Genomic DNA, 17,367 nt, shown 5'->3' on the forward strand with positions numbered 1-17,367 from the left:
GATGGACAAAGTGATCTCTGAGGATTCCCTCAATTCCCACCAGAGTGAATTTCCCAGATGAACTCTCGCTAGCTAACTGCTGCAAAGACTGTAGCTTTGGACTGCCCTGCTTCTGGTGCAGGGTGGGAACAGAGCCCTAGGAATTGCCGAGGTAGGGACGTGTTTCTAAAATGCTGTCAGCACCCCTTTGAGGCACAACTACTTTGAGGTTAGAAGTCTTGCCTGATTTTTTGTAGCCCAGACTGCCAAAAGGTGTCTGGCCCCTAGAAGGTACTTAATACATAGCTACTGAGCAGAGATGAAAGTTTGATTTGGTTCATAAAATGGAGAATAGGGTAATGTCTTTTTCAGTGTTATATTTGATTAGAATGAAATACTACTATGTAAAAACACTGATACAAAGATAAGGCATTATTCTTAATACAAACAGGACAAAGAAGTCTTGAAAATTTCCCTGAAGTTCAGTTTATTTGCCATGATCTAATTTCTTGGTGAGTTGAAGGTAATTTTCCCTGAAGACACAGAAAGCTCTGATCTACCTTTTTCTTCTCGGTCATCTTAGAAAGCATGGTGATGGGGCTTTTTGGCTATCGGTTACTATTCTGGAGGATATAGGTTTATTTGGAACAAAACTACAGTAGAAAAATATAGTTGTTTCTCTTAGCAGTTTTTCTGGCTCTAAAAGCTCTCCAATTTTAGATGGATTTTTTATGCAGGAGGAAATCTAAGGTAAGGCATCCCGAGTCTCACAGATCTTCCCTGATAGGTCACATTCTGCTAACCTAATCATATTTGACAATAAATTTAATTATCCAAGAAATTTTATTATCCAAGTTTTATATATCTGCTTCCTATAGATGAGTATCATTTTAATCTATGATACACTGAGAGAAGACAAGAATTGTATCTTGCATTTATGATTTAAGAAGCTATATTAAAATTAAGACTTGTGTTTAGGTGACTAAAAGGAAAATTAGATGGATATTTATAAAACCTGTTATTTTAGGAAAAGATCTAGAATCTCTTTCCAACTTCTTTATAAACTGGGGAGCATGCAATTTAGGAAGAATTCAGTTTTTTTCCCAATTGCACTCTAGATGATGTCAAAGGCAAAACATTCAGAAATCTTGACTTTTCCCTCCTCAAACTTTAGATGGACTGCTTTTCAGACTTTTCCTAATCAACATTCTATGAAATCCTCTAGCTGATAAAAGGCCAAACATTTACATTCTTCTCAAGGGTTGAATGAATTTTTATATTAACACAGATGGTATTCTAGTATTTATCATACTGAACAGGAACGAATTAATTTTCATCATCAATGTACCATACAAATGCGAAGTTTAAAACAGGATTTTCATTGATGGACAACACTGTAGATTCCATGTTGTGATTAATTCCAGGAACACAAATTTCTACATCTTCAGTGGAAAGTATACTTTTCAGGCGTAATGACTTCCTCAAAGAGCTTTCTGTTTGTCTTTCTCTTGCTCCTTTTGACTGCAAAGCGTAAAAGATTCCTGAACAAATTGCCTGCACATTGGGCACTGCTGAAAATACCTAACACAGCCATCACACAAGCACGTGTGTCTACATGGCAGGAGCACCCAGTTCACACTCCCGTTCTGGCAAACAACACAGTCCTTGCTGTTCTCTTCAGGAGGCTCCACTTCACTTTCAGACAGCCCAGCCTTTTCCAGCAAACTTTGGTCTATGCTTTTTTCTTCTGGGGAGGGATTGCTGGAGGGAGTGGAATTATTATTTGCAGACATGAAAAGTTGCTGAAAACCAAAGAAACAAGTTTAAGGATAGTCACAAATGACAATTACTCTTTAAAAAATTTTTTTTAAAAATTTATTTTAGAAAGAGTGAGAGAGAGAGAGCAGAAGGAGAGGGAAGCAGATGCCGTGCTGAGCACAGAGCCCAACATGGGGCTCGATCCCACCACCACCAAGATCATGACCTGAGCTGAAATCAAGAGTCAGATGCCCAACTGACTGAGCCACCCAGGCACCCTGACAATTACTCTTTAAATGTGGGAGTCATAAAAGCTGCTAAAAATTTGTGAGTTAGTGAGCCCAATAACAAATAATAGCTAACTTCTGTGATAACCAACTGAAAAATATCATCTTTATAAATGGTCATTCTTTGAAACTCTGCAAATAAAAGGAGAGAGCTAAGAAGACAGAGTACTTACCTTAAGATCATGAAATTGACCTTGAGCCAGGAGTAAATATTGATACAATATTCTACAGGAAAGTTTATAAGTCTTATCCGGAATATGAATTACTGACACCATGGAAATCTAAAATAAAAAGTGAATACCAATTAGTATTTAATCTCCTTACATTATTTCACAGGTATGTGAAATATAAGAAAAAAAAGGTTGATAAATTGGAAAACTTACAATAATTTATTTAAATCACAGTCTACTAAGGAGGAATCAGTTATGGAACATATTTTTGCCAGAGTTATTTTTAATTATACTCAAATTTACAAATTAATGTGATCCCAACAAAAATACCAATGAGCTTTTTCATAGAGTTATATGAGTTGACTCTAAAATTCTCATATGGAAAAATAACACGTAAGAATACCTAGGAAAATACTGAAAAAAATCTGTGAGGAGGATTGAGCCCAGTCAGATATTAAAACACAGTACAAAGCCTTTAAAATTAAAATACCCTAGTACAGGCACAGAAACAGACAGGTGGCTAGAATACAACAAACAGTCCAGAAACAGACCCAGCTATCTATACAAATATGATGAAGGTGCCATCTGAAATCACTGGGTAGTCTTTTTAATAAAAAGTATTAGGACAACTGGATAACTATTTGGAAAAATATAAAATTAGATACATTCCTTATAACCATATGTAAGAATAAATTCCAAAAGCATAAGAAACCTAATTATAAAAAATAAAACTATGCAAGCACTAGAAGAAAACATGTGGATTCTTTTTTAGTCCCAGTGTAGGGAAAGACTTTGTAACTATGACTCAAACCCAGAGGCAGATGCATTTGACTATATAAAAATTTAAAACTTGTATGATAAAAAGCCCCATAGGCAAAGTCAAAAGACAGCTGATGAATTGGAATAAAATATTCACAACAAATCTAATTTATGAAAAACTTTTAAATATTAAGAGTTGAGCAAAAAGCCTATTTTTAAAAATGGGCAAAAGACGTGAACAGACAATTCACACAAAATTATAAACATGATCCTTAGCCATATTATTATTATTTTTTAAAGATTTATTTATTTATTTATTTATTTATTTATTTATTTATTCATGAGAGACAGAGAGAGAGAGGCAGAGACACAGGCAGAGGGAGAAGCAGGTTCCATGCAGGAAGCACGACGCAGGACTTGATCCTGGGTCTCCAGGATCAGGCCCTGGGATGAAGGCAGGTGCTAAACTGCTCTGCCACCCGGGCTGCCATCCTTAGCTATATTAAAAGATGTTCAATTTCACTCACAATATGATAAATACAAAATAAAACTTCACTGAGATATCATTTCTTACTCCTAGATTAATAGATTTCAAACGTTTATCAATAATATAGTCTGAGGAGAAATAATCACTTTCATATATTGCTGGTAGAAATGTATAAAAAAGAAAAAAAGTACAAAGGCCAAGGATATAACCCCAGTGGAGGGGAATGTGATAATATGTATCAAAATGGTAGTATGTATCAAAATACCCTTACCCCTCAACCATACAACCTTAACAATATGAAAATACATACACAAGTTATGTGTAACTTGTGCAAGATTATTTGTTATTGCAAAATACTGGAAATTACCTGAATGTCCAGCTACAGGAGATTGGCTAAATAACTATGGTACCTATACCCCTACATACAATCAAGTGCTATGCAGCCATAGAAAAACAATGTGAGAAGAGCTCTATGAACTGATCTGGAGTGATTTCCCAGAGATACTATGAAGTGAAAAAAAGCAGGAACATGTATAGTATATAAAGCGTGATACCTTTTAAGTAAGAAAGAAGAGAAAATAATAAAATATATATACCTGTATCTTCTCATCATTACAATATGACACACAGGAAGGATAAACCAGAAAACAATAAACTTGATTATCTACAAGAATTGGGTGTATAAAAATGGGGAGGGAGGTGCTTGGCTGGGGTGGAGAATGCAACTCTTCGTCTCAGGGTTGTGAGTTTGAGCCTCTGTTGGGTGTGGAGATTACTTAAAAGTAAAATCATTAACAAAAAAGCATCATGGGAAGGGATGAGAGCAACATCTGAGTACACTTCCTCTTTATACGGGTTTCTGACTTTTAGGAGAACAAATCCAAGTAATTTATGGACACAGACTTTAAACCCTTGGGCAGAAAATAAGGAGAGGGCAGTTGAGAACCAAAATAACTAAATTCAGTAATGAATTATAAATCACTGGGAAAGAAAGGAATTCGTGAGGCCATACAGATAATAAACAAAGAAAGAGATGGGAGATCTCTTGCTTATAGTAGAATACTGAGAGCTGACTGAAGGGCTGGGGTTGGAAGTCATTTTGCAACCATTGTGGAGAAGGTAAAACCTGGTAAGAATTATCAGTGGATATTCAATCCACGGGGAAATTCTCATAAAGACTGCAATGTTTGCATGGTCTTAAAAGTGCTCTCCTCCAATTGCTTATTTATAAGGGAGGGGGAAAAAACAGAACAGATGAGGAATGAGATAACACCTTGCTGAGAGATTATCAAAATGAGCATCACCAGTGAGGGGGAAGAACAATATATGCCTCCAAAGGTGACGCCCTGAAAAGCACATGTCATCACCTGTGCAGTAGATGGGCTAAAAATGCACAACTCCAATCTGATCATAATGAAACATCCACAAACAAAAGGGGAGCTGTCCTGTTTACGAAAATGGTGTAGGTAAGTGTATTCTTCAAAAATGCTACTATTGTAAAAGACAAATACAGGCCGTGAAATGTTCTAGATTAAAGGAAGCTAAAGATACACAACAAATACACTACTTGACTCTAGACTAGAACCTGTATTTGAGGGGGAAACATGCTGTAAAGAAGATTGTTAGATACACTGGTATATTGGAATACAGGTAACAGATTGGATAAAATATTTTATCAATGTTAGATTTATAAAGATGCTAACTATATTGTGTTTGTATAAGAGAATATTCCTATTATTAGGAAATACACATGAAGGTATTTAGGGGTAAAGAATCATGCATACAACTTATTCTTGATTCATTAAAAATACACACATATGGGCAAATAATAGTGCAAATGTTAACAATTAACAATAGGAGACCTGGGTAAAAGATACAGGGATGTTCTTTTGGTTTTCTATTTTTCCAAGTTTCTAAAATTATGTCCAAATGAAATGTTTAAAGAAAGAAGCCTACTATAGCTGCAAACATATAATATTCTTTACAGCTTTATAAGGATTTAATAATTTGGCAATGGCTGCAAAACCTTATAATACTAAACCAAAATGACAGGGCTGGTAGAAGACAGTAATATCATCATATCATTCGAACAATCCTGCCATTCCATTCAATATTAAATGCTTCAGAAGCTACTATCATGTTGGTTATAAATATATATGTAGCTGTAAATATATATTTCATATTGAAAAGATGCTAAAAATATAATAAATGAAAACAGGTCACAAAATAGTTACAGATTATTATGCTTTTTTCCTTTTTGGCTTATGTAGATTTTTTATTTCCTGCCATAAACATGTATTATGTGAGTAAGAGAGAAAATCTAATTGAGTAAAGATGAAAAAAAATGTCAAAGTCAAAATATTGCAATAACAACCCCTGCTTCTTCCTAAAATATTAAACTGACCACACTATCAAAATGTAATTTTTACTGTTAGAATAGGAATGGTAGAGTTTAATTTTTTTTTTTTAGATTTAGACTCTGACCCCCAGATAAATACTGAAAAACCAAATGCTCGATATGCTTTTATTTTTTTTAATATTTTATTTATTTATTCGAGAGAGAGAGAGAGAGAGAGGCAGAGACACAGGCAGAGGGAGAAGCAGGCTCCATGCAGGTTGCCCAATGTGGGATCGATCCTGGGGCTCCAGGATCACGCCCTGGGTTGAAGGCAGGCACTAAACCGCTGAGCCACCCAGGGATCCCTCAATTTGCTTTTAAAATTAAGAACAGAGAACATTAACACAAACTATGCTAACAAATATGCTTTAGTTCCAATGTTAGGCCCAATCTGACTAATAAAAAAGACGGAGGAGCAAGATTAACAGAAAAAAAGGAAAGGAGTTTGCTGATGAGTAGAAAAGACCCAGGGAAGGACCCCAGGGAAACTGAGTGGGGAAAATTAGAGAGGAAGACAAACCATGAGAGACTCCTGACTCTGGGAACAAAGGGTTGTAGAAGGGGAGGTGGGTGCAGGAATGGGGTAAATGGGTGATGGGCATTAAGGAGGGCACATTATGAGATGAGCAGTATACTATATGTTGGCAAATTGAACTTAAATAAAAATGAAACAAAAGAAAAAGAGAAAATGCCTATTAACCTGCGAGGGCCAGACACCTCAGTTCCCCTGTGGAAATGCACCTCCCACAAGTACAGTTGGGCCACATAGTCCTTGTTCCAGTTGGATCAGGGCACCGCGAGCAAATCTTTCCCTATTTATAATGCCATTGACTTATACCCTGGAAAGTGGTTAAAACAGTAAATTTTATGTTATATACATTTTGAGACACACCCCCCCCCCACTGCTTAGACTAAGGAAGAAAGTTAGGAAACAAAGACTCTGAGTACCTTAAATAGATAGCACCCTCAGCGAGGGGGGGAAAAGAAATCAAAAGGGGAAGCAGGGAGGATGGTGACAGATCTGACCTTTTTTTTTTTTTAAGATTTTTATTTATTTATTCATGAGAGACAGAAAAAGAGAGGGAGGGAGGGAGGGAGGGAGGGAGGGAGGGAGGGAGGAAGGGAGGGAAAGAGAGGGAGAGAGAGAGAGAGAAAGAGAAAGAGAAAGAGAGGCAGAGACACAGGCAGAGGGAGAAACAGGCTCCATGCAGGGAGCCCCACGTGGGACTCCATCCTAAGTCTCCAGGATCACGCCCTGGGCTGAAGGTGGCGCTAAACCACAGAGCCATCCAGGCTGCCCTGACCCTTTTTGTTTTGAAAGGATGGAAGGAAGGGAGCTTAGAAGACATGGGTGACACGGTGGTGACAGACTGGTTACCTTGCTACGGTAGCTAAGGTAAAGAACAGAGGCTGGAAATATGAAACACCAACCTTCTTATTCATCTTCAACTGAGCAGGATAGGAGGATAAGAGGGGAGGAGAGGGAGGAAACTAAAAGATCTCATATGCACTTGTCATGCACAAGTAACCGACTTGCTGTCGACATCTATGAGGCTCACTAACATTGTTTGGTAGGACTCCCCGCCCCCCGCCCCACTTATCAAGTTTATTGAGCACCTACTGTGTTCCGAGCACTGTGTGGAAATATACTGCTATTAGTATGACTTATTTGGAAAAAAAAAATGGACTTCAATTCAATGGAACTTCAATTTGGTAAGATTTAAAATCCAAACTGTATGAGCAGGGTCTAGATTTCTCAATAAGGGTCTGCACTTTTTAAATACAAGAATACAATACACTTGTTTTGAGAAGATATTCCTTGAAAAAAATTTTATCTTCCTAATGGGGACAAACTACCAGACTAAAGAAATAATGAGTACATAGTGAGAAACGGAGATTCCTATAATTACTGAAAATACAGAGACCAAAAACATAGTAGATGTAAGTGTGGCAAGGGCTATGATAGAAACAAGGTGACTTGCCAGCGTGCAAAGAAAAGAGGAATACCATCTTAAAACTGAGCACTTCAGATGATCACAATGCTTATTTATTCAGTGCTAAAAATGCTAAGAATAAATATGCTTCCCAAAAGGCTTTTTTTTAAATCTAGCAAACATGACAATACAGAATAATAAAATTAACTTCATTCAACTATAATATGCCTTTTGTTTTCTAAATAATATCACATGTAACTCAAATGGAAAAAAAGTCCTACTCTGAAGGAGCTGTTACATGTATAAAAATCATACATGTATACTTCTGAGGTATCCCTTTTTTAAGAAAAATGTGTTTGGGCCAAATGTATGTCCTCAGAAGTTAAAATAAAACTGTCTATTCACCAAATAATTATGACCCATCATCCCAATCACTTAAAGGAATGCTTCCAGAATTAGAAAATTACTTACAATATCATAAATTTCTCGGTCATCCTCATCAGCTAGGGTCAAAAGTGCTACCAATGGATAGCGAGATCTGGGTACTGTACCAAAGTCTTCGATTTTAGTATCTCTTGGTAACTGGCAATATATTTCTTCTTTGCTGTCCTTTTTAATACTTTTTGAAAATGTAAAGGTAAATTACCACTATAACCGAAAATACAGTAATACACCAAAGGTGATCAATAGTAACTTACCAAATATTTTATTCATAAAAAAAGTCTAACATCTAAAATTTTCATTTGTTAATAGGTATATCAGATAAAAGGATACAAATACTGTTCTTGATAGAGATATTCACTATACAGAGCATCTTCCAGTGCTTGGGGAGTGCTTATTCGGAAGCAATAAAAGTGCTTTTGCAGAGCTTCATATAATTTTTGAACGCTGCACCCCCAGTAGCATGTAAGGAGGCTATCTTCTAGGCAATCTGTTGTCAAAGTTATGCCAGCTGTAAAAAACAAAGAAGAAAAGAAGACAAAGAAAAGAAAATTACCTAATGTAATTTCTAATACAATTATACACAGTGAATAACAAAAGCTTCCTTTTGGATCCTGGCCAGGCTGATGGCAGTTAAAGGAACTCATTAAAGGGTATGTGCCTGTAAATGAAGCAACTGGTCCCAAAACAAGTAATATAAAAACCTCAACCTCTACACAGTTTTGAAGCACTATCATTAAACTCTTATTATTTATACATTTATACTTGGAAATTATCAAGTTAATTTTGTCTGTCTGACTTAAAGACTTTTCCAACATAGAGTTTATTTATTTTTTAAAAGATTTTATTTATTTATTCATGAGAGACACACAGAAAGAGAGACAGACTCCAGGATCACGACCTGAGCTGAAGGCAGACACTCAACCACTGAGCCACCCAGCTGCCCCTGCCACATAGAGTTTAAAAACTGTAGTATAGTTCACTATTGACAACCTATTACTCTAATTGCATAGATAATCCTAAGTATAGGAAACAGTAGAGGTGTCTCTAAAAGTGGCTATACAGAACCTTGTTACTGTAAGAAACAGCAGAGCTGTCTCTGAAAGTGGATACACATAACTCATGGGGTCCATAAGATGATCACTGGAGTAGAAAAAATATTAAAAAGAAACCAAGCCTTAGTAATATTGTTATACACACTGACAACATTAATATATACTCTTGTCACACAGTTAATGTCCCACATAATATGCAAAACATCCTAAGGAAAGAGTGAGGATTCCAAAACATGAAGGGCTTAATAGCAATGTCCTCATTCACTTATTTGCTTTCAGTATAATGAAACATATTACAATTTGAGTAAATCGGTTTAAGTGGAAAAATAAATTATTAAGTGGATATACAAATTAGATTTTTTTTTAAGATTTTATTTATTTATTCATGAGAGACACACAGAAAGAGAGGCAGAGACTCAGGCAGAGGGAGAAGCAGGCTCCATGTAGGGAGTCTGATGTGAGACTCGATCCTAGGACTCTGGGATCACGCCCTGGGTTAAAGGCAGACGCTCAACCGCTGAGCCACCCAGGCATCCCAAATTAGACTGTTTTACTTATTTATTAAATAGTTACATAGGACTTACTATTACTACCCATGTGATTTTTCCCCTTGCTCATGACAGTTGTAGCAATATCAAGTTCAAGGGCAGCAATATCCAGGGTCTTTTACTGCTGGCAGTAGAAACTGTAGCCTCTAGTGCTCAAAAGTACATGGTTTAGGGCATTATTCCTGACTGAACAACTTTGGTCTCTGATGCTGGGTCTTCAAACCTATTGGCAATTCTGTAAGCTTCCCAGTTTCCTTTTGCAGTCATTTCTATTAGCTAATAAAAATTCTGACTGAGGGCAGCCCCGATGGCCCAGTGGTTTGGCGCTGCCTTCAGTCTGGGGTACAATCCTGGAGATCCGGGATCGAGTCCCACGTCAGGCTCCCTGCATGGAGCCTGCTTCTCCCTCTGCCTGTGTTTCTGCCTCTCTCTCTCTCTCTCTCTCTCTCTCTCTCTGTGTCTGTCATGAATAAATAAATAAAATCTTTAACAAAAAAATTCTGGTTGATACATTATATATATTTTTAAAAGGTGATTAAGGGGGTAGCTGGGTGGCTCAACCAGTTTGGGGGCCTGACTTTTGATTTCGGCTCAGATCATGATCTCAGACTCATGGGATCAACCCCCACATTGGGCTCTGCACTCATCAGGGAGTACGCTTGAGATTCTCTCTCTCCTTTCTCTGTTACTGCCTCCCCCAAACCCGCAGTCACTCACTTTTTCTAATAAATAAATAAATCTTTTAAAAGTACATAAATCATCCCTTAAGAAAGTAAAATAAAAAGGTGATCAAGAGTATATCTCAGAAGGATATACACAAACACAAGCAGATGCTCTACAGGATACCAAAAATTGAATTTTTTACTTTCTTTTCAGTAGTTAGTGTATGTATATAGAGTCTCAGATTTGCAGTATGCATAGTCACAGTGACACAGGATAATTTCCAATCATAGTTATGCAAAACTTCTAATTGGCGGGAACTTTGCCTAGGTAATTGGAATAGAATTTGATTTCAAAGTTTTGTATGATTCCAATCATCAGGTATTATTCAAGAATGGGAAATTTATGGGGTGCCTGGGTGGCTCATCAGTTAAGTGTCTGCCTTTGGCTCCGGTCATGATCCCAGGATCCTGGGACCAAGCCTCGCATCAGGTTCCTTGCTCAGAGGGGAGTCTGGTTCTCCCTCTACCCCCTGCTCATCCTTTCTTTCTCTCTCTCTCAAATAAATAAATAAAATCTTTTTTTTTTTTAAAAAGGGAAATTTAATTAGCTATTATTTTTCAATTAGCTACTAAATATCCAAAGAAAAACACTCCATCAATACCAAATATATATTTATATATTAAATTTAACATATATCAATTTACATATTATGTATTACATTTTTTAATGTTAGTATATACTATTTATATTATGTTGCATGACTTTTTTTTTAAAGATTTTATTTATTCATGAGAGACACAGAGAGAGAGAGAAAAAGAGAAAGAGAAAGAGAAAGAAAAGAAAAAGAGAAAGAGGCAGAGACACAGGCAGAGGGAGAAGCAGGCTCCATGCAGGGAGCCTGATGTGGGACTTGATCCTAGGACTCCAGGTCACACCCTGAGCTGAAGGCAGGCGCTAAAACTGCTGAGCCACCCAGAGATCCCCGCGTGACAATGTTTATACAGTTAAAGTTAATATATATATTAAAAATCATACCTCCCTTTCTCTTTGTTACCACACAACCATACAACATGAGGTAAGGGATAAAAACTAAAGTAGATATGAAAGGGAAAAATAGAAAAGACATATAAAAGAAAGTGGAAAAATAAAAAACATTCTTGGTAGAAATGTGAAAATGTGAAAAAATGTTATGAATGAAGCTTTAGTTACATCAAAATGCTGGAATCCACCCAAATGTCCATCAATGGGAGTTAAATGAATAAAATATGGGATATTCTATAATGAAATTATGGAGCTCTTAAAAAAGAATTGAGGCATGGCAAGATATCTGCATATACTACAATGGGATGATCTTCAGAATACATATAAATGAAAAAAGCAAGATGGAGGCAGGTATATAGCATATTCCTGATTATCTTACAGGAGAGGATATCCACATCTATGTGTCTATTTCCATTTAAAAAGAACCATGGAAGGATAATCCCTAAAACACACAAAACTACCCAGTTTATTTGTTTTGTAAAAAGAATCAGAGTTCCAGCCATTCAGAGCTGCATAAAAGGCTTGTTTACAGACTGCATATACTTGACTAAAGTGCAGAGAGGGTCAGAGACTATTGACAACTGGATACTACTCAGACGTCAACAAAGTATGTCTCTGAAATTAACATTATAAGTTAATGAGAAAGAAGTATAGAATCTATAAATTCTACTTTCCACAATCTCTCCACACTTGTCCATGACATAGACTGAGAAGAGAATGTATCAATTTACACTAACTGATGACAGTTCAAATCCCCCCAGGCAAAACTGTTCTCCTTTTAGTTCTTCTCACTTCTGCAGACGGTTCTCATTCTTTTATTTTCTCAGTCTTCTAAAATTCAGTGCAAACACAATGCCATATCAGATCAACAGTAATAGCAGAGCTAGAACATAGCCTTAAACCAGAAAATTCAGAATCTAAACTAACTGAAGCAGCATGGTGGTGACTGCCTTCAACCTGCCTTTACCTGCCTAGCCATAACAGCCCAATAAAACCCTGCATAAGAGACAGACTTGCAAAAAATTGCAAAAAATAAGGACTATAGCCAGTGAGTTGAGCCATTAAAAAAAGGAGAAACAATAGAGCAGAAAAGCCACAAACTTCCTTGAGGAGAATCCCTGAGAGAGAAGAACCAACATACAAGGTGATCATGAATGAGTAATAAATCTAGAGTATTGGGAGATGAAAATTTTACATCGTAGAAAATAGAGGTTCACAAATTCCTCCAAAAATGCTGTGTGTCATTTTGTCTAATGGTTTTATTTTTGTTAGGTCTCACCAGGGTGAATAAGCCCAAATATAAGGAAGTTGTTACAAAGGGATAGGAAAATTCTAAATCAAATGAATTAAATTCAATTAACATATCCTGAGTACCTCCTATCAATTTCATTAGAGCCTTTTACACTGGGGACATGGAAACATCAGAAGTCCAAATCCAGTATCACCACATAACAACAAAAGAAATCCCACCAAGCCACCCATAGTAAAGAGAACTAAATGACTAAGATTAAAACTGATTCTAAGGACACCTGGGTGTCTCAGTGGTTAAGTATCTGCTTTCGGCTCAGGGTGTGATTGTAGAGCCCCAGGATCGAATCCCGCATTGGGCTTCCCATGGGGAGCCTGCTTCTCCCTCTGCCTATGTCTCTGCCTTTCTCTCTTTCTCATGAATAAATAAATAAAGTTTAAGAAGTAAAAAATAAAACTGATTCTCTTGTTCATTTTCAAGTAAATCGGGTCTCCAGATATTCCCCTTCCCTCCCCTACATGTCAGGTCCCTTGGGTACAGTGGTGAAAAAAGACCTGGATTTTTAAACTAGACATCAAGTGAAATAACCTTTTCAAATGTCACAATTATTGCTCAGAATATTATTTTTATGTCCTAGTTAGACATCTTTAATGATATCCACTGTTTCACAGTTTAAACAAATGAATTTTATTCTGCCAAATATAATTCCCACCAAAATCCTTCCCCTTATTTCCTCATAGGAGACAGATAATGAATGACAGGCACTAGTATTTTAAAAATTAAAATACTTCAATAAGCGTGCTATAAATCCACACATTGAGACGCCTTGGCTCAGCAGTTGAGCATCTGACTTTGGCTCAGGACGTGATCCTGGAGTCCCAGGATCGAGTCCCACATCAGGCTCCTGCATGGAGCCTGCTTCTCCTCCCTCTGCCTATGTCTCTGCCTCTCTCTGTGTTTCTCATGAATAAATAAATAAAATATTCAAAATAAATAAAGCTACACATTAGAAAGGTTTTTTTGTATATTTCAGTAATGCTACTGTTGGTTGGCAGCTAAGAGGTCTTCTTTTTACTGGATATCTTTTCATTTCCTTCTAACATTTACAGCAGGGTATGAGGGGCTCTTTTTGAGACTATTTCTTCCTGAAAGGAAGATTGATGGATTTCCTTACACTTTCTAGCTCACAAGTGTCCTGTGTTTGTTTGTTTATAATTTATCAGTTCTTACTTTTTTCAGCATTCCGCAGCTTGTAGAACTATACAGTAGGAAGGGCAGCTTTGTTCTGGTAGCTTTTTGTACTGGTAGTCCTACTCAAGACTTAGATGTGACACTGGAGCAGGTCCAAGTGCCTGACCACAGAGGTCAGAGGTCACCAAACTACCACTGTTCCAAAAATAAAATGTACCATATTTTATTTATTTATTTTTATTTTTATTTTTTTTTTTTTTTTTTTTATTTTTTTTTTTTTTATTTTTTTTTTTTTTTATTTTTATTTTTAAAAAGATTTTATTTATTTATTCATGAGAGACAGAGAGAGAGAGAGAGGGAGGCAGAGACACAGGCAGAGGAAGAAGCAGGCTCCATGCCAGGAGCCCAGCGTGGGACTCAATTCCGGGACTCCAGGATCATGCCCTGGGCCAAAGACAGGCGCTAAACCGCTGAGCTACCCAGGGATCCCCATAGGTATGTTTTCTAAACAGGTTAATTTTCTTATCTTGAAATCTGGTCTTCTCAAGTGAAAAATGTCAGAATGAACTCCTTATCTACCATTAGAGGGGGGAAAAAGAGGTCTTTAGTTCTCTTCAATTCACAGGGTGAGAGTACAGTATTTACAGTTAAGGAAGAGTAAGAGACGTTGTACTTTTGCATTACAAATCAATATTTACTTAAGGTTAATAATCCCTATTAACCAGGTACACTGATTTGTTAAAAGATTTTATTTATTTATTTATTTATTTAGCCACGAGTGCGGGGAGAGGCAGAGGGAGAGAGAGAAAGAATCTTTAGCAGACTCTATGCTGAGCATGGAGCCTTAATTGGGGCTTGATCTCACCATTCTGAGGTCATGATCTGAGCCAAAATCAAGAGTTGGACACTTAACCGACTGAGCTACCCAGGCACCCCAGTACACTGATTTTTGACTTGTGATTCTGGAAGGTAAAGAAGGGAAGATGACCACATAGGAAGGGTCACAGAAGCCAAGGGAGCAGGGTATCAGGAAGGAAGGATTGGTCAACTCCGTTAAACTCTGTGGAGATAATGTTGATTTAGGCCTATAGAGTGTCCACTGGATTTTATGACTGCTGAGGGGTTAGGGTGGGGGCAGAAGTGGTGATCAGTGATCTTGGGGAAAGTCATTCAGTAGAGGATATAGGCAAAAATCAGACTGCCCTGATCTGAACAGTGAAAGTGAAGTAGGCTAAGGGAAGAAGAAAAGCGCAACTTGCTTTTGAGATGCCTGGCTGTGAAGGGAAGAGAAAGAGCGCAGTAGCTTCAAGGAGATAAGAAGTTGAGAAAGGTGGGACACCTGGGTGGCTCAGTGGTTGAGCATCTGCCTTTGGCTCAGGGCGTGATCCCGGGGTCCCGGGATCGAGTCCCACATCAAGCTCCCTGCATGGAGCCTGCTTCTCCCTCTGCCTGTGTCTCTGCCTCTTCTCTCTTTCTGTGTCTCTCATGAATAAATAAAATCTAAATAAATAAATAAATAGTTGAGAAAGTTTGGGATTGTTTGTTTTTAAGATACCAGATATCTGACCAAGTGTAAAAGGTGATAGGGTCTCAGCCTAGTGCTACAGAACTGTACCTAGAGCTGCCCACTCTGTATCTCTACTTAATTGCTACAAATGCATTTCAAGTCCAGAAGTTCAAAACTGAATTTATTACCTTTCTTCCAAAACCTGCTGCTTCTCCTGTATTCTTTATCCTGGTAATAGGATCTGTCTGTGGAGGGCTCCTGCAAAGAACCTGAGTCTTCCCCTACTCTTCTCTCTAATTTGTCCTACACTATGTTTTATCCACAACAAACTATTGTTTCTCTGCATTATTCTCATTCTGTATCAGTGCTCTGTTCATGCCTCTTCCTCTTAGAACTGCTCTCAATCCCAGGAGATAAACACCTACTTATCTTTCAAGACTCAATCAATCAATCAATGAGAGAGTGAGCACATTTTTATAACGCTTTTCCTTTTTCTTTTTTTTTTTTTTTAAGATTTTATTTATTTATTCACAAGAGACAGAGAGAGAAAGAGAGAGAGAGAGAGAGAGAGAGGTGCAGAGACATAGCCAGAGGCAGGTTCCATGCAGGGAGCCTGATGCGGGATTCGATCCCAGGACTCCAGGATCATGCCCTGAGCCGAAGGCAGATGCTTAACTGCTGAGTCACTGAGGCATCCCATAATAACGTTTTTCCTGAATATGCCTCCCCACCTCAGCAAACTTAACCATTTCTTTTTCTCTCTCTTTCCTTCTTTTTCCCTCACTCCTTTTCCTTCTTTCAATCCAGTGGTTCCTAGTTTTACAGATAATTTACTTTTCCAAGTAAGCACAGAAACAAACAACTATGATCTATTATTACCATCTCCCCAAATAACATTTTATGCCAAAATAACGTATACCCAAAATATCATAATTTCAGATTAAAAACATTTGTTCTTGATAAGGTTACCAACCTAGTAACTGTGTTTATCTATACCATTCATATATTTCTCACTGCACTGAAGATCCATGAAAATGGCAGTGACCTAAGAAGCTTCTCTTATTAAGACTTTTCTCTTATTAACACTTAAGATACTTCATTCTTCTCACATGAATGCCACTGCTAGTTTGTCAGTTCCTAAGGAGCAAGTTTTGTGAATTATTAGTCTTTGTATTTATAGTACAAAGTAGTATTATAATACAGCTCCCAGAACAAAACAGGTGCTCAATAAATACTTAAGTGTAATCAAGAGAAAGCAATAGAGAAAGAAAATTAAAATGCTAAGAGAGGGGCATAGAAAGAAAAAAAACTTGGGAAATAGCCACCAACTTGAAATCGAAGCTGAAGATGGATTAGTGATCTCTAAGCCAAAAGGATTCTTGACTTGTCTCATTTGCTTTTTGAAAACTCTTGTGTTGAACTGGGTCTCTTCTGAATTTCTCAGAATTACTGGAACATCCCAACCAAACCTAAATAAAAATAAAATAATACATAATTCTAGCAAATGCTGAAACTTTGCTATATGTGAAGTATATTGTGTTTCATCAGTTATTCCTTTTAACATAAGCATTACAGAATTAATCTAAAATTGAGAGATTAGAGGCCCCATACAATTGCAATATATCATTCAACTGGCTGAAATGACATACTCTTAAAAATGAAAAGTTCTATTGTTAATATTATTGTTGATAACAAAGTAGTATAGTCATTAGATAAATTAACATAACAGCAAAAACATTATAAGAATTATTGACTTTTTACATAATATAAAAACATATTCATATTTAATATGCAGACTATTTGATATTATTTATGGGACAGGAGAACTTTTAAACACCAAATAGAGCATTTCATTTATATATTTTCCACTTGTGAATTTCATGTAAAACTGCAATAATGT

At 36.9% G+C, this 17,367-nt stretch overlaps 1 protein-coding gene across 1 annotated transcript in view; it reads right to left on the minus strand.

Moving 5' to 3' along the window:
* Positions 1-449: 449 nt before the first annotated feature.
* The window catches only part of CGRRF1 (cell growth regulator with ring finger domain 1), a 30,203-nt gene continuing 13,285 nt past the window's right edge, over positions 450-17,367 (minus strand). The window contains exons 2-6 of the mRNA XM_041760113.1: positions 16,797-16,936; positions 8,547-8,724; positions 8,244-8,391; positions 2,198-2,305; positions 450-1,781 (exon numbers count right to left, since the gene is read on the minus strand). Coding sequence (XP_041616047.1) covers positions 1,461-1,781; positions 2,198-2,305; positions 8,244-8,391; positions 8,547-8,724; positions 16,797-16,936 — 895 coding nt within the window. The 3' untranslated portion in view covers positions 450-1,460. The remainder of the gene's footprint in view (positions 1,782-2,197; positions 2,306-8,243; positions 8,392-8,546; positions 8,725-16,796; positions 16,937-17,367) is intronic.

Source organism: Vulpes lagopus, chromosome 6 (genome assembly GCF_018345385.1).
Source record: "Vulpes lagopus strain Blue_001 chromosome 6, ASM1834538v1, whole genome shotgun sequence".
In the NCBI taxonomy this organism is placed as follows: Eukaryota; Metazoa; Chordata; class Mammalia; order Carnivora; family Canidae; genus Vulpes; species Vulpes lagopus.